This window comes from Patiria miniata, unplaced genomic scaffold (genome assembly GCF_015706575.1).
Source record: "Patiria miniata isolate m_02_andy unplaced genomic scaffold, ASM1570657v1 HiC_scaffold_24, whole genome shotgun sequence".
In the NCBI taxonomy this organism is placed as follows: Eukaryota; Metazoa; Echinodermata; class Asteroidea; order Valvatida; family Asterinidae; genus Patiria; species Patiria miniata.
Genome location: NW_024037063.1, coordinates 5562134 through 5587638, shown reverse-complemented (window position 1 = coordinate 5587638; position 25505 = coordinate 5562134). Strand labels below are relative to the sequence as shown.

The following is a 25505-nucleotide window of genomic DNA, read 5'->3' as shown; positions in this document are numbered from 1 at the left end:
TTTCGGGTATATTAATGGAAAACCATTTATTCTAAGGCTACCATGAAGGCCAGACCAATCCACATATAATTGTAACTACATCAAAGAAATAAAAGAGAATCCTCATCAACGGGATACAAAATGAGACAGAAAAATAAAAGGCAAAACTGTTACAAAATGTAACGAAACAAAGGGGAGGGAGGGAAGAAAATTCTTGAAGTCAGTGCTGCTGCGACTTGAATATTAAAAACATCTCTGTCACATGGCAAATACTTTTAGATAAGTTTCCTGGGAATTAAGTTGATCGTCTAAAATTTCTCAACAATTCTAAACATCGTTCCTATGTACAATACCTCCTGTTGACTTGCTTTTGTTTCATATCCAAATATCCAAATACCTTAGATGTTATGCTCATACACAGGGGAGATCCTTCTGGATTGGGAGGGACCCCGGAGGATATTTCACGATTGTGGACACTGGTTCCAGAACCCAGATTAAGCCTCTGTTAATTATATAGGCCATAAAAAAATATACATTTGTACAAGATAACAAATATGTCATATTTCCATCAATTTGCACCTTTCGATCAAGAATTACCTGAGAGAAAATAGTTAAAAATATGAAGTACTAGGCATTTGTACATATGTTCAGAATGTCAAACAATCTGTGTAGTTTGTCATGGTTGATGTCTATATGACTTTCAATTTGAAGTTACATATTTTTGAAACTTGCGCAAATCCGGGCAGGCATGACATAAGACCAATATCATGCTGTGATTTCATTTCATAACTAAACACTTACCCATGCAAATACATACACGTAAATATTTTGTGTAAACAATATAATATTTATATTATAGTACATATATTTTCGAACACTTGGTAAAAAAGGTAACAAAAGTAAAAAAGGTTCTCTGTTGTAAAACTTTGATGTCCAAGAGACAAGAAAAGTCATAGCGGCTGCACACAGTTAATTTTCTGGGCCAACTGCATGTGTATGCAATGAAAATTATTTACGGTGTACACACCTGCTTGACACAGTCGAGTGAAGTAAGGGAACACTCAAATTAATATGCGATAGCAGAAAATACTTGTATAAAAATTATATACAGAAAACACTGTAGTGTAATACATTAGTTATTTTCATGGACATGAACTTCTGCTCGATGAGATAGTTTAAGCGGAAAAGTACACATGGTCATGTGCAGAGGCCTTGGCTACTATTCATACTTCAAGAGACCGCAACTTTAAAGCTGAATGTTAGGGACACTTTCACCATTCTTGATGCAAATTTGCTTTCTTTCACATTGGCTTAATTCAGCTACTTGATATACAGTATTACACTTACTAGATCTCTAAACCAATGCAGATGTCATTTAAATATTTCAAAACAAGCCCGCCTACATTGCTAATGTCATGGAAATTCGTTTTGCAATGACAGTTTTGAGAAGTAGGAAAAAGGCCTTTAATTACAACGTGTTACATTTTATAAGATTTTACAATTACATGTACCAAGTCACAGTTTTTGTGTGATTCTTTACACTCGTCTTTGTCAAACAAAACAAAGTATGCATGGTGCCATATCTGAAAGGTCATTTCCATACAGAGTGTATGTACTGAACCAAATGACATACTTGTGGGACAATGGTCTTGAAGCATTAAACCTTTAATCACTGAAAAAGCAATATACGTATCATCAAACACTTCTTAGAAAAAAGATTATTACCAGACTTTGTAATTTCACCCAAGAACCGCTTTCCGAGTGTTTTCTTGAATACATTAGGTTTCACTGAGCTTAATTCATCCTGCGTTTACATTGTATTGAATCTGTTCTCACAGGTGTGAAGAAAGTGCAGAAACATTAGGTGGTTCAATTTCATTTATTTACAGCACAAGTGTCTTTCGAAAAACTTACATTTAAAAATTCTCCTACAAAGAATGATAGTACTGTCCTGATCCAAAGTTATAGAGACAACTGTAATCGGGCCCTCATTCATGATACCACTCCAATGCCTACGAGCTGTGTCCATGTACCAAGGTAATGAGCCTCCTTCTCATCTTCATTCCATTTGTGCAAATCTTGCCCAACTCATCTATGCCTCCCTGCAATAATAATGTAGATAAAGACAGGCTCAAAAGTTAGATAATGAACTACATGGTTAAAGAGAATGTCCAACATTTGCTTTTGCTGTGATTTTCAAAATGGGAAGGATGGATTTAAGGAATTAGTATTTTACAGCAAATGTTTTGTGTTCGTAGATGCTGGAAAAAAAACAAGAAAAATAAATATGTTTGTATTTTAGTTCCCTGACTAAACATAAATTGAAATGGAGCACTTATAGACTTGGGGAACTGTAAGGTCAGGGACCCAGTCTAGAAGGCTTGTACCCATTCATAGATGTGTAATCGATTGCAAACAAAATTCAGACTAACTAAATGTGGTAATTTGGTGCAGTATTTGAAAAAAGCTCAGGTTCTTTCCAACACTGGTCGGCCGACTGCAGCGTTCAAAATTGATCTTTTCTTGAAAATGTGAGCACACCAGGTAAGTCTAGTCAGGTATTTCATAATAATTTGGTAGGTTTTTTTCTGTGTGTTTGCAAACGTTGTATGTTCCCTTTTAAGGAGCAGTGGTGGGTCCTTGGATTTTTTTAAAGGGGGAAGTACATTAGTCCGAGTAACTTGGACACAACTTATCGCCTTTTTTTTTAACATCTGGACATGGTCTGGCGTTAGTAAGGTCCAAGCTAATACCGCGACCTGGACAACACCGTCCCAAAAACCAACAAAAAACATCAGATTTCACCTTCAAAACGGCCTCCAAATTACTGCCACCTGAGGTACGAGTAGACATCGATGATTAAGATGGTTGTACTGAAGTTTACTTACGATCCGGAAAAAAGTGAAATTTTCCGTTCATTTCGGAGAGCTCCCCTCGTGATCTTGAACACGTTAAATTTTCGATCGTGTTTAATGTTTGAACGACGCGATTTCTTCTTCATGCCCAGCGTACATTCGATGGTCCCCGTATCCCGAGTGCGATTCCGTTACCGAGCGCGCGCGATGCATCGATTATGATAATGAGTCACGTTTGTAAACACATACATGTGCATTTCGAACAGTAAAAGGGAATCGGGAAACAGCTTGAACTGGTACCCGCCATAAAAGCTGCGCTTGTTCCATCGTTTGAAATGCACATGTGTTTACAAACGTGATCCAGTCTACTCATTATCATAATCGATGCCTCGCGCGCGCTCGGTAACGGAATCGCACTCGGGATACGGGGACCATCGAATGTACGCTGGGCATGTAGAAGAAATCGCGTCGTTCAAACATTAAACACGATCGAAAAATTAACGTGTTCAAGATCGCGAGGGGAGCTCTCCAAAATGAACGGAAAATTTCACTTTTTTCCGGATCGTAAGTAAACTTCAGTACAACCATCTTAATCATCGATGTCTACTCGTACCTCAGGTGGCAGTAATTTGGAGGCCGTTTTGAAGGTGAAATCTGATGTTTTTTGTTGGTTTTTGGGACGGTGTTGTCCAGGTCGCGGTATTAGCTTGGACCTTACTATCGCCAGACCATGTCCAAATGTTAAAAAAGGCGATAAGTTGGGTCCAAGTTACTCGGACTAGAAGTACATGTAGTATGACAAATTGTACTCCACAAAGGCTGTGTGTGGGGCTGACATGTGGGGTGGGGTAGGTTTTTACGCTTTACAGAATGAGTAACAGTACATATCAGATGGGAGCCAAAACAAAAGTCTCCATGCCAAAGAATTAGTAACACCCCATGAGAAAATCTAACCTCTCAGGCTTTTTAATTCCTTTTTTTTTAATTGTTGGTGGGTATTATCAAATTTCTGGGGACCTTCCAAAAAGGGAAATCCAGTCCCGGCCCATGAGGCCCAATCCCACACCATCACCTCCCTTCATTCAAACTACATGCAGTGTATGTATTACATTAATGTACAAAAATCAACAGAGGGGCGAAAAGAACAGCCAAGAAGGGAAACTATAAACTTTCAGAATAAAATAATAAAACCTACATCATACCTATAACAACATTGTTGTTATTCACAGACCAGTTTGAACAACTATAAGTAGAAAAAATATGATTCATGCTTACATTCAAGAAAGCTTCAAAGTTCGCAAGAAGGAATACGCCACAGTCGTGCATGTTGTCTTGCTGTTTTACCTGCAGAATTATAATAAAACAGACAATTTTATAAATACCATAGCTTCAATTACAGCTGGGTACGATACACAGTTTGGCAATGACAATAAACACTGATAATTTCTACCTTAGTAAACATTTAAATTCCTTCCCTTTAGTATCTCCAATTTGAAACAAATTTGATTCCTTTTTAACCACTGGACCGCGGATGACAGCTATAGCCGCAAACCCGTTTGCAGGTGAGTCATGCAAGCATGCAAGGAGTGTCTCAATCCATAGATGGTAGTGGACAAAGGCCGGTGTGCAGTCATGTGCGCAAGCCAGGCTATAACGTTGCCTCCAAGTGGCTAATTTCCTTTAGGTTTTTGATTTGGGAAACTTGATAGATGAAAATAATGTTATCTTCCAAAAAGAATAAATAAATAAAAAAAACCCATTTTTTAAATTAATGGCCAACTTTAAATACACGGTGCTGGAAGCACTTCAAGTATAAGACTGATAATATAACCGATCCTTGTCATTTGATTGGTGGAACTCACATTACTTGACATTTGTTATTACTGCCATTCACACCGCGGCTCAAAAAGTACTATCCGCCCATGGGGAATGGGAAATAGTATTGAACAGTTAGGATCATTCTTGTTCCATGATGCAGTATTTGTGTGCAAAGGCATGCTGGTGTGCGCGTTCAGCATTGCGCGTAGCGCGTATTGTTCCAAAGAACCAGCGCTACAGCGTTGGGTTCAAACATTTTCGTGAAGGGGTGGTTTGGAAGAGGAAATACATTTTTCACCAATTTTGTATTGAAAAGAATGTTCAAATATATCAAATGACAAGGATCTATATGTCAGTTATATAAAACAAATATTGAGTGGCTTTGAATTGTGAAATGGGAGGAATATTATCGCTTGGTACAATCTGGACTTTTCCAGTTCACTTGGCTTCACCTCATGAATGGAAAAGTCCAGATTTTACCTTGCCGCCCTCCCATTACACACTGATCCACTCAATATTTGTATACTATTCATGGTGTTCCTTAAGTAACAGTGAAGTGAAGAACACTGTATAGAACTTACTTGGGAGGTACAAAAGAAAGTTAAAACCACTCCCTGTAAACATGATTCACATGCCTGCCTGTTTGTTTTTGAATTTGGATGCTTTAATTATAGAGAGTGTTACCTTAGGGGCTTCCATGCATAGTGGCTCTTCATTCAATGCTTTATCAGCAGCACAATGAGCGATCAAGTCAAGATATCTGTTTTAAGCAAAAAATAAATCAGCATTCAGATCAAATTTGGACAGGGAAATAATGTAGTGGACAAACAGGATGTATCAATACACTTCCTCTTCCCTTAATCTCTAACTACAATACACAGATAAAGAATATGAACAGTAGCCACAGTTAACAAATTTGCTTGTATATAAATGTTACTGTACCAACCACATAGGACTGTTATTTGCATTGTCATCAGGCAAAATTAATGGTCTTAATCATGTGTTTTTATTCCTGTATATTCTAATGGCTAAGACATCTGGTCTAGAATGCAGAAGGTCATGGGTTTGAATCAATTTATCAAAAAATAAAAAGTAAATCAGTTTCGTATTGATACTTCTTTAAAGATACTATTTCTAATTCTAAAGACTTCTATATGTATTTTTTTAAAACTTAATGTCATTAAGTTCATTTAATTTAATTTAACTGATTTTCTGTGTGTGAACCAATTTAGTCAGGAGTGCCCCTTGACAGAGACTTTTATCTCTATTGGGTGATGGATCCTTTGGGAGCCGTCATGTTCCTTTCGCTTTCTGTTGTTGTCCTTTAATGGTACTGTATTGTAATTTGTATGCATTAGTTTTTACTGTTTATCCTGAAAAATAAAGAAAATGGAAATGAAAAAGAAAAGAATCCCGCCCGAGTGATCTGGATTTTAATCTGCAATCTGCAGCGCTCAAAAAACACAAATTATGGCACTGAAGAGTGATTAATGTTTGTTTGGGCAAAATTAAATCATAATTAAATCAAATTGGAAAACCAACATCAATTCAACTGAAGAAGATGTCAGTATCAGTGTCATGGATTAATTTACTCACACATGATATACAATTATTTGCTACTGTGGTAAGTTTGCATTGGTTGTTACTGTATGGCTGTTAAGACTGTTTCTATTGCTCCATGGTTAACGTGAACTGGCATCCTTGAACTATTTGACAATCTTTCAAGCAAGACTTGGCAATAAGGTCACAACATTGGTACACTTACAAATCTAATATAAACAATGAAATCAAATCTGTACACCACCTGCAAACAAATCTGTGCAGACTGTTGTATACATCAGCACCAAGAAATCCATCAAGTGAGTCCAGAATCAGCAATCTTTATAAAAGAGAGGAACATGTTAATAGATTTAGGGTTGGGTAGTCAGCTTACATCTTCATGCAATGTATGTTATTGTTGGTTTCATTGATTCATGTGGTATGCAAATGTAACAAGTGAAAATGAACAATAAAAGACTATATAACTCACGATTTCGCTTCTCGTTGGACTATAACGCCAACCCAGTGATTTCTGTGTGGGAAAAAAAAGAAGCGGCACAATTGTATTGTTAATGTTTAGATACAATTGACAACTTATTTTAACACTTATGTACAGTCATATTTCAATAATGTTGGAAAAGCATCAGGAAACATTATACAATCTGCAATCAAGAGAATACATGCATTACAGATGGATGTTTGAAACAGTATATACAGTCTAAAGTATATCTAGACAGTCCAGCATGCAAGCCAGCAAGCTAGCAAGCTAGCAATTTGCATCACAAAATGTAAGTGGACAAATCAGATGAACATCAAGCAAAATATTTAAAAGCAATAAGGCTTAGGTGTTTCCATACAAGGCATTGTAGGTTTACATACATGAAATAATCATACAGAAATTAAAATACAGAAATATTCAAAATACCGCATTTTTGTTCACAAGTGGCACTTACCGAGTACAAACTGGTAACAGCAGGTTGCCAGTCTGCTGGATTCTTGGGGCAGTGATGCCCACTGTTCGCAGATGCTGCTCCATCCTTGGCACAGCTTGGCTGAGTGGCAGCTTTTGCAGCCAGCTGTTAGGCTGCAAAAGCTGCCCAATGAAGTAGGGCAGGATTAAGGCATCTGCCCCATTTGATGTCTTCATGAAGTGTCTAAACACAAACCCAGAATTTGTGATGTAAGACATACTTTTAATTGACATGAAAATATAAACTATCAAATTTAATTAAAGATGCATTTTTGATAGATGCTGTGTTTCAAGCACTTCATACAGGACAATTTCTTATACTTCATGCATCTTATTCAAAGGAGGTAATTAGGCTCAGTATATATAGCAACTTCAAAATGTCCTTGTCCCTGTGTGGTATGAATACTGGGATGAGGTACAAGGTGTACAATTGGATTCAAGTCTGACAAGACAAGTGAGGTGTGAGTAGATTGAATTGAAGCAAAAATAATATGGATATCTCAGCGTACGATAGGCGAGCTGGAAATACACAATTTCCTTTCAAATGTACGCAGACTGTTCTCCTGGCCTAAGAAATGTTTTTATATATAGATATTTTTACAGCACACCTGTCTTTCCAAAAAATAGTACTGCTTACTTCTTTCATGAACTGAATTAAATGTGCTTGCACATGTACGCTTTTAAGAATTGGTAGGCTGTCTGGAAAAGTATGTGGGAGTGGACATCAGCAATAAATCTGTCAAAGAGAGCCACTAATTATCAGTGTACAGAAAAGTAATTGCTGTGTTAGTACCTCATGAAGAAGTCAATGGCATCACCAGAAAGGTCCTCTCCATTTCTTAGGCGATTAATGTCTCCCACTGTAATTGTGGTCCCATCAAGCTTAGCAACACTGAATGAAATAAACCAATAAAATTCAATATCTCCTGTATTTCTTGTTATTCCACAAGTGGGTTAATGATACAGTGTAAATTATACCAACATAACATTAAAAAAGAACACGACTACACAAAAAAAAACAAATGTTGTTTTTGCAAATAGTTAAGCATTCACCCATTGATTGTGTTTGTTTAATCTTAACATTTTTGGGATATCCTTTTTTGTAGCATCAATTATTTTTCACTGTGGTTGTTTTATGCATGTGCACAGACAAATAAATGTACAGGTTTGACCTTAATCTTTTTGTCAATAGTCAGCCAGGCTACTGACACAGACTCCTAAGTAGTCCAGTTAGGATTTTTTGGGGGCAAGTGGGTTACCAATAAAGTCAAACCCTGAATACAAATTGTTCCCGAAAAAATAAATTTCTGAAATGAGGTATAAAAATAATACTTGATTTTTGCTCACACACCAAGACACGAAACAACCATACCTGGTGGAGCAATTCAAGGAGCAGCAGACAAATGTCATGTTTTCTGCTGCAGCATGAGCCACTCCGGTGCACAGGCAATGATACCACTTATGACACTCATCGCATTCAATCCATGTATCTAGGTAGTGTACATCTGCCTGGCACATATTCATTGCCCCCAAGCAAGCTGTGCAGAAATTCTCGGCCACATCCCCCAGATTGAACTTCTTCCCCTTGTGGGCAGCGCGTCTTGATTGAGCACCTGAAATTTGATAACAAATATACAAAACCATTGTTAATAATGGCTTAGATTCACCATTGAGCAACGAACAGTTCACGTACAATACAATGTTCAAGTATTAAAACAACAATACCATCTGTGTCTGAATCTGTATACATGTAATTTTCCTCCAGCAAAACAGCTTCAGCCGCAACCCTCTTGAGTTGGCGTGGCGGGCAGGGCTAGAGGGACTAAGGGAGGACGTTGATGTTGCACGAGGGATCAGTGAGGGCATTTTTGAATTGATCCAAACTTTTAGCATTAATGACGTGGGAAGGCAGGTTATTCCAGTGTGTGATTGTAGATGGATAAAAACTGGTGCTGTAGATCTTGCTTTTGGCATGAAGTCAGTAATATGAGAATTGGTGAGACCTCCTGTGTGTTCTTGTTTGTGTGGTGAGACTATGCCCAGCTTCAATGTCAACCAACCCATGAACAATTTTGTAGAGCATGATGAGATGTGTCGCCAGTCTTCGGAGCTGAAGGAGTAGCATGGCAGTAATGGAGTTTCTGGTGGAATTGTTGCAGCACATTAAATCAGCCTATCTTTGAATGCTAAGTTTGCAGTTGTTTCCGTTCTTCGTCAGTGTATGGAACCCAAGCGCAGACACCATATTTCAATTTGGGGTGAACTAAGGACCGGTATAAGCGGCTACAAGGCTTGAGGTTACGACCGATGACACCAAGTGTTTGCTTTGCAGTAGTGGTAATTTAATTGATGTGGGATCGAGACCATAGCACACTCGATCTTTACTAAATACAACGCCCTGATATGGATGACTAATGTTATTTTGAAGGGGGGGGGGGTGTCGTTAATTCTACACTTGGATGTAGTGGGGGTATTTTTGGAAGTCATGTGCACATTACAAAACATTTGTCGGAGTTAAACTTCATCTGCCATTTATACTCCAGTGCGCACAGAGCACCAAAGTCTTTTTGTAGCTTTCAAATGCACCATTTGTAAATGATCTCATTTCTCGATAGAGCAGGCCATCATCTTAAATCATTAATTATGATTGGTAAATATATAAGTGCCACATTGCATTTCTGTGCAGTTCAAAAGAACGAAACCCACTTATAGTGCTGAGTTCATCAGACTTGAATGCAGTTTTAGTATCAAGTTAGTATCCATTGATGTGTTCTTCTTTTGTATATATTTAAATATGGATATAAGTTTGAAGTCAAATGAAATGTCCACTATGCAGGGTAAGTAAAAAAAAGCAAAACCCAAATGTCGGGACCATTGTTTTAGTGAAGTTCTGCATGTACATATATAGCCCTTTCAAAATCTGGGATACGAAAACCCAATTCATAGGCTTTCTTTTAGTACAAAAATCATTGAAATCAATCATGTACTTTTCAAACCACCGTTTAAAAGTTCTGTCCACGGATCACAACAAGGTAAGTGTTCTTTCAGCAAAACGAAAACAAATCACATAGGGATATGTTTGAATTGTTCTTGTTTTCCTGAAAGAACATACACCTTTTTTGTGGTTAGGGTTTATAATTCATTAACTTGAAAAGTACACAACTGATTTGAATGATTCTTGTACTAAAAGAAAGCTTATGGATTGGGCTTTTATATCCTGTATTTTCAAAGTACTACAGTCGAATCTCGTTAGTACAAACTCTGTTAATACAAAATTCTGGTTATAACAAACATAAAGCCTTGGTCCCGACTGTGCATTTATGTGCACAATGAATGGAACTGATGTTCCTCTTAATACAAAATTCTGATATAACAACCAATTTGGCTAGGTCCCAACGAGTTTGTACTAACGAGACTCAACTGTACATGCAAAACTTCACTAAAATAATAGTCCCGACATTTGCTTTTGAATTTTTTTTATCATCCTGTACATATCAATGTAACTTCCATTTCATATTTGATTGTGTGCTTTTAATACATTTTCAGCAGAAAAGAAATTGTAGAAATATTTATAGACACATGCAATTACAAAGACAATAACCATTCAATTTTTGTTTACAAGGAAATGGAAGAAAAGGTGAACAAAAAACAAATGAATAAAAGAAGAATGATTAGCAACACCTGTAGGGTAACAAATATAGTCAAAGAGAACATCAAAAATGTTTTACTAAACACTTTGTGGTACTTACGACGTGGAACGAGGGGGACAAAGTGGTTCATGGCTCCAGACGATGATGCTTTCACCCACATGACGTGCAAAAGTGGCAAGCCATCCTGCTCTTCACATGCGCATGGGTTTAGAAGGGTATCATACCCCGGGGCACGATCCTCCGAGTACTGCTGGATGTATACCCCTAGAAACCCAGCTGCAAACAACACCTGAAGGATGCCTAAAAAGTCAAAATACAAAGAAGCAAGACGAGAGCCAAAATGAAAAAAAGAGATATACATGTATCTTACTGCAAGTAAAATACATAGCAACTGAAACACCCAAAAAGAAACATAAATATGGGCCTTGCAATATATTTGTTGGTATACATGTTGGTCATGTATACATGTCCTACATGCATGTATTCTCCATTGGAACTTTTAGGACTATCTTGATCAACCACCTAATTGGCATTGTATTATAAGATTTCAGTATTTAATGTAAGATGAGCTTTTGGCATTAACTTTTTACTCCATGTATAAATACAACGATTCCCCCCAAAACTCATTCCCTCAAAAATCTTTGATGAACATATCCGATGAGCATCATAAATGCTGCAGTGAGGTTTTTGGTGACAATTGAAAATAATCATAGCACGAATTTGCATTGTAGATGTACATGTACGTGCTTCTGACATTTGGTGACAGAGTGTACTGGATGAAATTTTCAAAATGTACATAATTATTGCCTTTGACAAATGAGCCCACTGTTCTAATGCTGTCATCTTCCCTTGAGCCCTTACTAACAATATCTGTCCGAAGGCTGTTCAGACATTAGAATCTTGTTAATGATGTTGCAAAGCTCTATACATTGACTACAAATATAGATAATCGTGGTCGTTTAACACCTTTAGAACAATTATTATAAGTTAGCAGGGCATAAGCTTACCAGAATAAGACTGTATCTTAGCCGTGGAAGCAGCCTGGTCCTGCACAGTGTGGCATATAATCTCCTCCACAGTCCAGTCTGCAATGGATGTGCCAGGTGGAGGATGTGCACACATCATGTGCATGAAAGCACAAGCAGCCTGAATACTGCCACACTCTTCAAGATACTGTGTAAAACAATAAATACATAACTTACAGGCTGCTTATAGATTTCAGGTTATAGATTTCAGGTTATATCTGCTAAATTGTTCTTTTCTTGAAATTAACTTTCCAAATAGTTCAATTTTTTTTTTAAAAAGGGACATACATGTTCTCCACGGGCACCGGCATACTGCAATTTTGTGAAATACACTTAAAAAAAAGGTCATACCAGTAATTAAAAATGCAATCGCTTTGTTCATCACTTTCAATAAACTTCTCTACTATACAAATATCATCTGCTTTGAGAGGTGCAGTAAAACTCCTGAGGTGCTAAAACATTCTATTTTTCTTGAGGCGAAGCTGATGGAAAATAGAATGTTCCATGGATCACAGAGGGAGGCTAGTTTTACAACACCATGAGATAAAGCATTCAATATTTACATCTCTTTCATCAATTCGGCTTGATTTTAAGCGATGACTTATTAATTCAATCTAAATACAAATTCAAAATGTAATTAAAATTGAATACGAAAATTGGTGAAAGTTTACTTGCACTTTTCCAAGCTGGCTTCAGAAATGTTTGAACCCATCTTTTTAAAGTGTGTGCTTGTTGTATTGTATAGTACTTTGGTTGCTACGGGTATAGAACTTTTTGCCAATCACAGCAATATAGCAAAAATAGCAAATGCTACATGACTCGCTCTAAGGAAATCAAGATGCAGAATCTGTGGGTGAGGTGTTATAATAAAATACACAAACACAGATACATGCTTTGAGGGGTGGACAGTCCATATTCACTTCCCTAAGAACTGGTACTGGAAGTTCTCCTCAGGAACGAGTTAGTCAACTTCCAATACATCGACTGGCCACCCCCCAAAAACATGTTATATTTGTTTTATGCATACAATACTCAGTTGCCTTTTTTTTTTGGTTGCAGTATGCACTCTTTGGAAAAACTTAATTGTCAATACAGTTGTTTGCGGACAACTTTTTTGTACCCGCAGAGGAGGCATCTTTATTGCCCACAAATATTCTCCAGTTTGGCATCACTGAGCTTGGGAAAAGCATACTACATAATAAACACTATGCATACCATGATAAAATAGTTCACAAGAAACTAATCAAATGACAAAAATTTTAAAACTAGATTGGGCCCTATGATTATTAAGGGAATAAATATGTGTTTAGGGGTGTTACAACTCTCTGTTTAAGACCGGTGGGAAACAGGATGGGTGATTACCCGAGGCAAAGCCGAGGGTAATTACCACCCATCCAGACTCCCACCAGTCTTAAATAGAGTTTTTAATACCGACCGAACACAAAACAAGCCAAAAACTAGACGTTGCCAACCATTTTGTTTAACCATTTTACTTCATGTTTTACCAAACACCCCTCCAACTATAATATGGGATGCCCATCCCCAACTCTTTACCTTATAAGGACACTGGCGTGCGTGTCGCGCGTACTGCGCGATGTCGCGCAAAATGCAGCTGGGCTGGTGTAGTGTAAATTTCGGACCATGAAATCACTTACATGAGGAATGTGAACGTTCAACCAATGAAACATTAAAAGGCACCAAGGGAGTCCAAATTTCATGTGACACTGGAAAAGTGTTTAAGACCAGCTAGCCATGTCTTTATCATCCGGATAAGACCGGCCACATGACAGGCTCTCGACCAATAGGAATGTGTAAACTGTCTTAGGTATTTATGAACAATGCATAATCAAAATGTTTGAAAACGGTTTTAAACGGTTTTACAGTAAAAAAAATAAATGTGATTTGTAAAACACCACCAAATTAAATCATTTAGGATTTAATACCAATTGCTATTTTGGATGAGCTGTATCTATGAAAGTTGGGTTAATAATTTCACATTGCACAAGTGAATGTCAGTGTTCACTGAAAAAGAAGAGGTTTCCCTAGTTGATATAGTGCAAAAGTTGTACTTAAAAACAAGTGCCTTGTAGCCTTGGATAATTTAATTTAAGCATAAAAAACATTACCATAGAAACATAGTGGCTTGCATGGCACACACCATACACCGTTGCTGCCAGGCGAATAAACAGTGTGGCCTCCTCTGTTCCATTCACCAGGACACTCAGGGAGTGGAAAAGGCAATCCCCATCCCCCGTGCTGTAGAGAGCAGCAAAATTCTTTGGCAGTCTTGCTAGCTTGGACCGCCTGGAGTTTGTGAATCAAACAGAAACTAACATTTAAGATACAAATATTTCATAAAATCACACTGGTAGAGCTTGTAGAAACAAATGGTGATGCTTAACAAGACAAGTTAACATTAAGTAACTCAAAAATAAATAAGTTAATGAAAGAATGATCGGAACAAAGTTGGTTTATTTTATTACAGGTTTCAGTTTACAGATCTTTTAGATCTGTGCAATTGTTATTCAAATTTAGGCCCCTGGATTTTTTTGTTTGAAATCAGTTTGTGCATATCTTAACATAAAAACCACAAGAAATTCTTCTTTGTTGAGTTACAAATGCAGAGTGATGGGGCATAAATTCATAATTCACTAATCAGTGAAAGAGAATGTACATTGTACTAATAACAGAGAAAATTAGAGACAGTAATTTGAAAATACAGTTTTCTGCCAACACTGGTTTGCCGACCAGCCTTGGAAATTGATACAAAATAACAATTTTTCCTGTAAATGTCAGCGTACTTGCAATGATTTTGCAGGATGTTTGAGACTGTCATTTATAACAGACCAGCAGGATATCTTGCATAGTAATTTGGTAGTTTTGTTATTGTTGTTTGAAAAGGTTGTATATTTTCCAAAAGTTGTATTATTAGAACATAATTTTACAATATGCTTACTAACAGTCCAGTGTACAGTAGTGAATACCGGTACAGAATTAGCTCGTAGAGAGTACAAGTATGTTCATCATAAAGTTATAAATAATTTATGGAAATATCGAAAGTGTAAGTGAATGTATTAATAACACTAGGTCACAGCACTTGGAAACAGTCATGTCTCATGAAAGAGGACTAAATGACTAGGTAATAAAAAAAAAATCGATTATTTTCATATTCTTCCTCACGTGACTTCAACTCTGATGCATGCAAATTGAAAATAGTTTGAAATGTTACACAAAGTCGAACTCTATTTGATGCCACTGGAAGACACCCTTTCTGAAAATGACCTGTTCTCATATTTTTAATTAGATTTTCTTTACTGAAAACTTCTGTAATTTGTTTTTATGAGGTAATACGGGGTCCAAAATTAGCGGTAGCTAGCTAGCCAAATGCTAGTCAAAACAGTGGCGGGCTAGTCAAACTATTCCTTATGTAGCCCGGCTGGCGAGTCAAAAAAAAATTGGGTCACGGCAAAGTAAAAGGATAGGAAGAAATAAATCATGAAATTCAGAAAGCAAACCTGTATCAATTTTTTGGGTTTAATTTTATCAACCGTTTTAAAGGGTTTCATTTTAGATACGTTTATTAAAAACATCGACAAAATTATAAGATTTGAGACAAAATTATAAGACTATATTGACTAAGATGAAATCAGTTGGAAATGGGTAAAAACGATTTTACTGACAACCTATTTTTGTACCTAGGTTTCCTTGTTCGATCACATCTGTATTCACATCACGTACTTGCGTGAGACCAAAAAATGATAACGACACGAAGATTCACCAGTGTTTCTTGGTCTTTCATTAAATATGTACATTCAATAACATAAAAGAAAAAGATAACCCAACCTTTCATCCACTTTGCTAGCAGGAAAGTCTGCCAAGCTGATATTAGTGTTGATCTGCTCCTTCTTATCAATGACATGAGGCATCAGGTCATTGCAAACTACTTGTAGGTCTGCCCATGACAAAGCCTCCAAAGTGGTCAAGCAGGACCTGTAGTCTCTCTTCTGTAAAACGAGAAAAGTATGGAAGTGGGACATAAAATACATCTCCATTTCAATCTCCATAGGTTCAGTCAGCAAAATATCCTGTCGGATACATCAACGCTAACTTGCGCAGTGTGTGTGGACTAGCTCCAAAAGTTATGTTATTGTAAATTACTAACATGTTTATGATTCTATGCACCTCATGTTGACTATGTTGTAGAGGCATATTAGAGCAGCCGAAGATGTGGCCACATATTAATGATGTTTTATTGGGGCCATGGAATTGTCTCTGAGTAGAAAACCTGCTGACCAAGGCCCCTTTCTTAACACAAACTTCTTGTGTAGTATATTGTTTAAATTTTCCGAGAAATATTGACAAGTGACAGACCTTGGGTACATCAACCAACCTTGAATTTGTGGAGAACTCTGTCAGTGACAGAGGGCCGAGGTGGTGCAGGGGGAGGTTTTTTACTGGAACATGTAGGCCTAGGCTGATCCTTTTGGCCGCTGGGACCTGGGCACTGTTGATTGGTACCATCAGAAGACTTATATGCTTCAAGCACTTGAAGAAGCTGATGGCACCTGAGTTTAGTGCCTCCACCTATCATTATTGGACCAGTAACAATAAAAAAAACACATTTAGCACCTCACCTCTTTGGAATTCATCTAAACTTCATCAGAATATTATTTGTAAGGCACTGGTTTCAATACATGCAATAATCTGACTCTAATGCAGTTTATGACCGGGCACATCAGACTACATGGAGCAAGCATCTGGTGCTCCATGTGCTTGGCAAATCAGGGAAATTGCTAATTGTACATGTATTAGTTTACAGGTGACCAAGAAGCACACTAAATGTGTGCTGATAACATGAGAAAAATGAGAAGAACTACTAATAGGGAATTAAGCGAAATAAATCTGTTAGAGATTTTACATAAAATATAAATTAAATGTGAAAACAAAAAACATTATATTGTCTAATAACTGGATTTTGCAAGGTGGCTGTTACACATGTATACACCTATATTAATTGAACCTGATGGTGAGTCAAGATGTCACAGTGGTTACTGTCCTCGCCTTATGTCACTGTCCGGGTTTGATTCCTGTTCCATATAGTCCCCATATGTTCATTGGGTTTTTGGTCCCTACCTGCAGTTCCATGGGTTTTCACCAGAATATTCGGCTTAGTTTTACCTCCAACCTCTAAAACTGTCAAATGTTCTTATTGTTTCCCTCTCAACCAGCTTTTTTTAGAGCCCCTCTGACGGCACACCGCAAGTGTGTATGTACACTGATTTTATCCTGAAAGTGCACAAGGCCAAAGCTAAGCCATAGTTCATAAAGGATGAACCGGAAATCATTCTTGGTCTCCCCAACTCTGAGGGGGTATGTGCATGGAGCCCATAGTGTGCGTTACCTTGGTTTCTTGACCAGAAAATAAATTAGTAAAACACCATCACACAGCTCATGACCGAACATAGCCTACACGTATCACTGTGAAAAACATGATAAAGGGTTACTGCAGACCTGAAACCCAGTTTGGTGACTGGAATGGCACTTCATCACTAGGCCACCAGGATGGCTTGTTGCCAGGATTCTGCCAAAAGCCACATAGACCTGTAATAAGTGAAATTAATGGGATTAAAATAAGACATGTCTTAAATATGCAAAACATGACATAAATGACATATTTTCAAATGAACCAAAGACAGTGTGTACATATTTCTTAACAGAAATCACTTTGATTCTTTTTCCACACAAATAGCCCAGGTTTAAATACCTTTGGGATTGCAGATCTCTGTCAGAATCCGTCTCAGAGAGGCAACTGGAAGACTTTGAAGGTCCACACCATCAACATTTACACCAGTCCAGCTATTAGCTGCTTTCTTGGTCTCAGTACCTATCATGATAAAAAGATTATAAACTTGTTTGTTAGTGGGGACCATGATGTTTTAGTTGAAAACAATTGTTTTGTATCATTTGGCCCCATTTTGTAAAGCAGTATAACCAGAAAAACCAGACAAAAAAGACAGGGAAATGCTGGCTTAGAAAGAAAATAGCAATATTTTATCCTACTTGTTGGACAACTGCAATAAATGCCAATCCTAGCTGCGACTTAATTAAAAATGATTACTGATTTGGAGTCTCATCATTGACTGACTTTGAAGCAGATGGGATCCAAAGATGAACGCCTGCATGTTCTGGTAATGGCTGCACAAAATTAAAAGTATTACAAATGATAGAGAATGAAGACCCACCCTTGTGTCTAAAGGGCACAGGTCTCATGAAGGCTGCCTCCTTAAACTTGACGATAACTTCCAGGTCCTCAGCAAAGCCACGCATGAAGGAAGGACCTGAAAAATTATATGAATGTCAAATTTCAATGAAACCTTGAACTTGCATTGCATGAGGGGAAACATATTAAGGTAAAAAACATTATACAAATCATGCTACATTTGTAAAAGTTCTTACCTCCCCATTCAAAGACTCCCTTGTTCAGCCTCATGATTACGAAAGGCGCAACAGTCGAGCCTTGATTGTCAATCCACTTTTTGGCCTGAAATTTGTAAAAACAAAATGATATCAATGTTTTTTGTATGGGGTAGGGGAGATGTGCCATGCCCGGCAGAAAATGCCCCCACATTAATTGGCTGCTCACCATGAATTAGATTTTTCCTCCAGTAAGGCCTATTTAGCATTTTAAAAATTACTATTTAGTATTTAAAAAAAATGAAATCGAAGGTTTAGCCTTTATCACTTAAAATTATTTTATAAAAAAGTACTTTATTTGTATTATTCTTTGGTTGATATAAATAATGGTGAATTATATCACATAAACCATTAATATATTAAATTCAATTTTGATTTGTGCTTAATAATAATGTGTTTTTTTTGTGGGGGGGGGGGGGGGGAAGGCATTTCCCAGGCAAAATGAGGGGTCTCGGGGTAAAACCACGCTGTAACAGCCTTGTCATCAAACTGTTTTGCAGCCCAAGTCATTTCCTCCAAAACAAATTACAAAACCTCAATATTTGAATTTAATTCATTCGACAGCCATATATTTCTTTTTGCATGAGTAAGTATTGCTATTACAGTCCTACCACAAAATACTAAGCAATGCATTGTGTGAAGTGGGCCGGTGGGGGGGGGGGGGGGGGGGGGGGGAATACGGTACCACTAACTGAACTAAACATAGATGCAAGGAAATGGCAATTGTTAGGGAATGCCTGAAAAATAGCGAGCATATGGCATGTTCTCAAGAGAACAAAGTAACACCTCAATGAAGATTTGGGTGTACTTTTATTAATAAGTAAAAATGACTAGAAATGGTTAAAAAAAGAAAGAAATGTTTTAACACCCACCTAAGTACCGGTATAGGCCTACTCTCATGCTCTAATGGCAGAGCTTCATCTATAGCATTAGCCATTATTTTATATTCAGCTAAAATCGTGTCAAATGTAAGAATGTACAGATAAAATTTAGAGTGCACAGATCAGTGCATCTAATAATCAATTGAATTTGCAATCATAATAAACCAGCTGTGTTTGAAACATTATTTGTACTTGATTTACATGTGTTATTGCTCATTATTATTTATATCAGGCTTCCGGCGGTAAAAATAAATCAGCATATTGTATGCTTTCATAAAAAGTTGACTGCAATAACATTATTATTGCAGTCGTCCGGGCATTTTCGCAGGTTCCCGCTCGATCAAGAGCATAGAAAGTCACAGTTGTCAACCACTCAACAGAGTGTAGCGTGCGCGTACCGTCGAACACGCTGCGCGCATGCAGGCGCAGAAGGCCAGGTATACGCGCACTGTTGTTAACAATCACAGTGGCAGCTTCAATACGTTTGATGTAAACGAAAAAGATGTAATGGACAGTGTCTTGAATTGTGCTTCTTGCAGATCAAGTCGGCCTGATATAAATAATAATAATAATATTGGATGGCTTTGAGGTGGATACAAGAATATATTGCACTCTCTATGACAATATTGCACGAGTCGAAAGCTTGTGCAATAAATTCTTGTATCCACCTCAAAGCCATCCAATACTATATAAATATTAAATCCTTTAAAAACATATGACTATACTACTGTGAAACCTGTTTTTTTTTTTTTTCAGATGTGGGTGTCGTTTTACCCTGAGACCGGGCAAAAAAAAAAAAACGGCATAAAAACGCTGGCAAAAGTTCCTCCCTGAAAGGGGGGAAATTTTCCCTTATTAATAAAAGGACCATTATATTATATCTGCACATGACAGAGCAAACATGTATTGCATAAAACCACACATTTGTTTCCTATATGTGGTACTGAGATATTGAAAAAAAAAAACACACTACAAATCAGGCATCTTCACTCTAGTTTACTCAACCAACTTTAATTTTGGGCCAGCTGTTCCTAGCCCAGTTCCTTATTATCGAATATAACTACCATAGGTGAGTAGAGTCTGTAAAATGTTGTGAATTATACTTGTTGCTTTTATCCTTTCATAGCACTGTCTTAAATCTAGAGACCAGCTAATAGAAGTTTGAATGGATACACCAAACTAGACTCACTAATGTCAAATCTATGCCAAACTTTAATTTAAGTCAAAACGCATCTGCACCCCTCCGTTTTTTTATATTCATTGCATTTTTGAAATATCATTCTAGGATTCATTTTCATTACTACTGAGACCAATTTGAGATGTTGAAACCCAAATTTCCAACTTTTTGTACAATTATCCATAAAAAATTGGAATTTCTGGTATTATTAATAAATCAAACCTAAAAAAATTACCCACAAGCACAACTAGTTTGCCTTTAAACCTTGAAAATTGATATGATAAACTACGGTACAAGTGCTTTTCATCACATGTATACTTGAATTATACTATATGGTTCAGTCTGGATGGCAACCTTCCCAAATTGTTTTCCCTTTTAATTTATGGCAAGATATCCTGTAATAACATAATATCAGAAATTGAAATATTAGCCTACCGTGTCCTTCAGTTTTCCCCACTTTCTGCGATTGTACTGCAGATTCCTCTGTGTAACCTGTTATAAAAAGCCAAAGCATCAATATTGTATTAACAAAGGCATTCTGCTACAAGTACAATACAAATGTTTGGTCCCAGTTTAAAATGAAAGATTGCTTTACTGCAATACATGCACAGTTTATTTGTTAATCAATGTGCCACCAGGAGGGATAAACCTAATTACTCAGCACATGGTCAGAACAAACCACAAAAAGTGGAATAAACAGTTGAGAAATGGACCTGCTACCTATTGGGGAGGTTATTCAATACCTTCCCCCAAACCCAACATAATTTTTTGCTACTGGTCAGGAAAAAAATTAGGTATGCCCTGATGTATAAACTCATATGACAATTTTTGAGACTTCTGTAAAGAAAAAAAAATGTAAAAACCATGACAAATTGATAGCTAGAACATGACCTGGATGTAATAGACCCAGATGCATTCAACCATGTTCCTTGCTCTATGATTCAACGGATTACACTTCCCCCTCACTGCGCTCATTTGCATAAATTATCATTCAATCTTAGGTGCCAAAAAAAGGTGCTGAAGAGGATTAGAATGCAGACCCCCCCAAAAAAAAAAAAAAAAAACCAAATTTTCCCACAGTGGTCCTACATGTAGGAACAAATAAATATTAATTCACACTAAAATAACATGGTAAAATAATTATACATAAATATAGAGAAGATCATCAATAATGTGAACATGCTGAAAATCAAAAACAATGCAAAATTGGGGAAGAAGCCAAGTCAAATAAGGCAGAGTAGGTATATTTTGAAATTAGAAAATATCACTAAAACTTAAATAAGTAAGAAGGGGGAAAAAGTAAGAAGAGTGCCAAAAAAAAGATTCAAATATTTCACTGGTTACACATAATTTTCAAAAAATGATACACACTTTTAGAAACCTAATACAAATGTCAGATAAAACACATCAATACAAATACACACGATTTTAAAGATTATTTTTAAAGTTGTAGGACAATTTGTTCAAGTATATCTGGTCACAAAAGGATGTTCTAGAAAAAATATTGTTTCATAATTTTCCTGCAAGGAGAATAAATGTCAATGTGCTTCATAAACTGTCCTTCCTAGTGTAACTGTAAGGACCCTGGAGGTTTACTCATCATTTGCATAGCGGGATTTCACACATTAAAACTGTTTATTGTGTGTTTTCCTGTGATAATAGTACCACCTGTTTTGTACCAGTAGTGTGAGAGGAAACATTTTGACTCATAATGTTATGTGGATTATTAGATTAATAAAGTTATTGGGGAAAAATTACTTCGTATGGTATTTTGTATGATTAAATCTTTTAACATAATTTCATGTTTGTGTCATAACAATGTTAAAAATAAATGCAATAATAACAACAAATGTGTTAGTGAAAAACTTATAAACCAACTTTACATAAAAGGAAATGCTTTCAGCAAGCTGTCCATCAACTTCAGTATGATGTGATGAGGAACAACAATTTTCCTGACCATTACAAACAAAAGGGCCATGCCATAAACCTTCATGTGGTTACAACTCCGATTTACAACTACCGGTAGCTAGAAAATCCCCTGTTAGTTCACAAAACTTGTGTCCAGAAGTGCATGACCCTCATCCCTCTCTACCCCTGTGAAAACCACCCTCCAAAGAGGAGAAGAAACATCTAATAATCAATGCAATGTGGTTCACTGTTTACAAAAAAGAGATCTGGGCTTTGGCCTCCCATTGGGAATTGGTTGGAAGAGGCTGATTAGAAAAAGAAGATTATTTCTGACAAGTAACAAATTTTTAAAAAGGCTTTCGACTTTAGATAAATTATGGAAATTACTACATCAAAAGGCAATCACTAGTGGGCTCCACTTATGTATGTCGAGCATAGTCAGGGATTGTTACTTCAATTTTGCCCGAGGAGTGGGTCAGTTCCAAAGTGACAATCCCAACGTCTTGCCGGGAATGAGTGGTGCAGGGGGGAAATGTTGGTTATATACTGACAGATTTTGTGTTCCAGGTCACATTTTATATTTTTTTTTCTCGGATACTTGGCCTCCAAAAATCAATATGGGGGGGGGGAGGAAATCATTCTATATTACAGAAAAGTGTACAAATGTACAACTACATGTACCCCCTCACCAGTTGGCTCTGTCCGTATTTTGTGCACAAACGGACAGTTTATCAGTGTCCTCGATCCTCCTATTTCTGCGCAGATAACGCTCTGCAACCCAGTAGCTTAAAGGGAATGAACAACATTTGCTTTTGCTGTAATTTTCAGAAATACATGTAAATGGATTTGGAGGATTAGTATGTTATAGAAAATATTGTTAAACTGACTTGTTACATGTTTTGAGCTTGTAGACGCTGGAAAAACCAAGCAAACCTATCATGTTCTTGTAGTCTGGTTCCCTGACCCCATTTAAAATGAAACAGGGCAATTGATACACTTGGGGAATTGTAGGCTCAGAGAATCAGTCTAGCAGGCTTGTATCCCTTCGCAGGTGTGTAATCAATTGCAAAGAAAAGTCAGAATAACTAAATATGAAAACTTAGGAACAGTTTTTTGAAAAAAACCCAAGTTTTTTCCAACGCTGGTCGGCCGACCAGCGTTGGAAAAATACAGTTTTTCTTGAAAATGTCAGTGCACCAGGAGCCACGATTTTAAAGGATGATTTGGACTGTCAGTCCCTAATAATTCAGTGAGGTATTTCGTGACAATTTCGTAAACAATCCCTTTAAAAATAGCAAAGCAACCACTCTTTCCCTCAACAAAACTCACATTTTTGGCTTACGATCATCCATCATACCGATTAACAAAATGAAATCTCTTTATGGTGGCAGCAAGCGGGGAGTTCCAACAAGTGCAGTTTTGGCATTGTAGAAAAGAATCCTGCCAAATTCTACCATGGAACGCTTCATAAAAAAGTATGTGCTGTCCAGACCATGTAACTCAATGTAAATATTCTGTTTTTAATAACTTAGACTTGTTGGCTTTATGAAAACTATATTTCCTGAGCATTTCAAACATTATTTCTTTCTTTTTTCTTTCATTTTTTCAATGCCAATACACTTTTCGTAATTTCAGGATTATTTCAATATCCCATTTTGGAGATTTATACAAAGGCCTATATTTACATATTTACATATTAACCAGATTTATACATATTTACCTATTAAATGTAGATCCCAATGATATTGTTATTCTGAGCATCCCAATCAACAGAGACAGTTTTTAAGATGTCGGATTTTAAAACTTATGGCAAAAAAATTCCGAAATAATGTAAGAAACGTGTCTTTTTAGTTGCACCGTAAGTTTTCCCTTGTAGAAACTGAAAATTTCTATGACATCTCAACTATAAATATACTGACGATATTTGGCGACCAAGAAAGGACATCTTTTGGTCACATTTTTGACTTCTGCAGGCCCGGAAGCATGATCTGCCTGCATTCAAGCATGATTCAAGTTTGTACTTAAGTATTTGGCTGTAGAATTTGCCTGAATTTCTGGTAAAGCCTTCAATTTCCACTTTTTTTGGGCCGCTGGTTAAAGTTCGTGCATCAAAGGATACGATCCCGGTGAAAGTATGTCATTTCTTAGGATACACACCTTTCAAAATAAAGGCGAGTGCGCAGAAATAGGAGCGCGTAGCTTCAGAAGGTCTGACGATATAATTTTAATGTTAGTCAATTCAAAGTACGTACATGTACATGCAGGCCTAGGCCTACATGATTGTAATTGGCAACAAAACCGTATGCATAATTTTTTTTACTGTTTTCCCTGGATTGATGGCAGAACAATTTGCAGATCCGTGGAAAACATTTTCCCAGTATAGTTGCACTGTTCTTTCACAAAAAATATTATCTTGCTGAGTGATATTCAAAATAATTTCATCGCCACCTATTTTGGGTGATGATGAATGCATACACGTGGATATTTAAGTTCGATACAAAAAGGACAGTTCGAAGCTACTGCTATAGGCTATAATTTTAATTACGTGTTTTCTACTCAGCATTATTCCGGATGTCACTTTCTCCCATCATATCTCCAAAAGACAGTAAATTGCAAACAAAAATCGAGAACCTGCAATTCAGTTTTTGCAAAAAAATAATGTGAAAACGCATTCGGCTTTCAAAACATAATCAAGACGAGGTGTCTGGATACTCTTACCATTCTATCCTTATACCGGTAAAGGATTAAAAACTAACCTTGGTCTTGTTTACGGCAGGATTCGATTTTGGTGCTTGGTCCGTTTTGGGTTCTGATGATAGGCCTAAAGACGGAGGCGATTCAACATCATTTCTTTCTGACTCTGACTCCGACTCTGAACACATCTTCAGAGACAGATTAACATCAACGAACTATATGACAGTTTACGTTAGAATGTTGCTTTTTGCTCAAAAGTGGATGTTTTTTTTAATAAACAATTATACCGAGTCAAACGATCCAACCCACTCAGTATTGCACCGGAGATGACAACCACGTGCGCGCTTTGACTTATATGCCAAGGCTTTAACATGTGTGCACGTCCAGTACATACAGTACACGTACGTAGCAAGCATGCACTGTCAATCACAAGTGTCAAAAAGCAGTGATGTTTGAATATTCATAAAAAAGTAAGGTAGCGCACTACATCTGTCCGGGATTGGTGGGGCCTGATTTTTAATGAATATTCAAACAA

The 25505-nt window shown here is 37.0% G+C and overlaps 1 protein-coding gene across 1 annotated transcript; it reads right to left on the bottom strand.

Moving 5' to 3' along the window:
• Positions 1 to 25166, bottom strand: LOC119732554. Its single transcript, XM_038206120.1, has 19 exons — positions 25033 to 25166; positions 20804 to 20860; positions 18293 to 18377; positions 18079 to 18174; positions 17601 to 17720; positions 17348 to 17437; positions 16227 to 16420; positions 15680 to 15840; positions 13963 to 14140; positions 11819 to 11984; positions 10911 to 11111; positions 8534 to 8774; positions 7955 to 8053; positions 7145 to 7345; positions 6682 to 6723; positions 6457 to 6531; positions 5337 to 5412; positions 4110 to 4178; positions 1 to 2081 (listed from the first exon to the last, which is right to left on the bottom strand). The coding sequence occupies exons 1-19, from the start codon at positions 25156 to 25158 to the stop codon at positions 1992 to 1994; spliced, it is 2367 nt and encodes a 788-aa protein (XP_038062048.1). The 5' UTR covers positions 25159 to 25166; the 3' UTR covers positions 1 to 1991.
• Positions 25167 to 25505: the final 339 nt, after the last annotated feature.

What these genes read in the sequence shown, in the direction of transcription:
- LOC119732554 (XM_038206120.1), bottom strand. Translation starts at nt 25,158, where the DNA reads ATGTGTTCAGAGTCGGAGTCAGAGTCAGAAAGAAATGATGTTGAATCG. An exon ending in GAGTTCTCCACAAATTCAAG is followed by an intron (nt 15,841 to 16,226) that starts GTTGGTTGATGT and finishes CTCGTTTTACAG; the next exon opens with AAGAGAGACTACAGGTCCTG. An exon ending in CTGTTACCAGTTTGTACTCG is followed by an intron (nt 6,724 to 7,144) that starts GTAAGTGCCACT and finishes TTTCCCACACAG; the next exon opens with AAATCACTGGGTTGGCGTTA.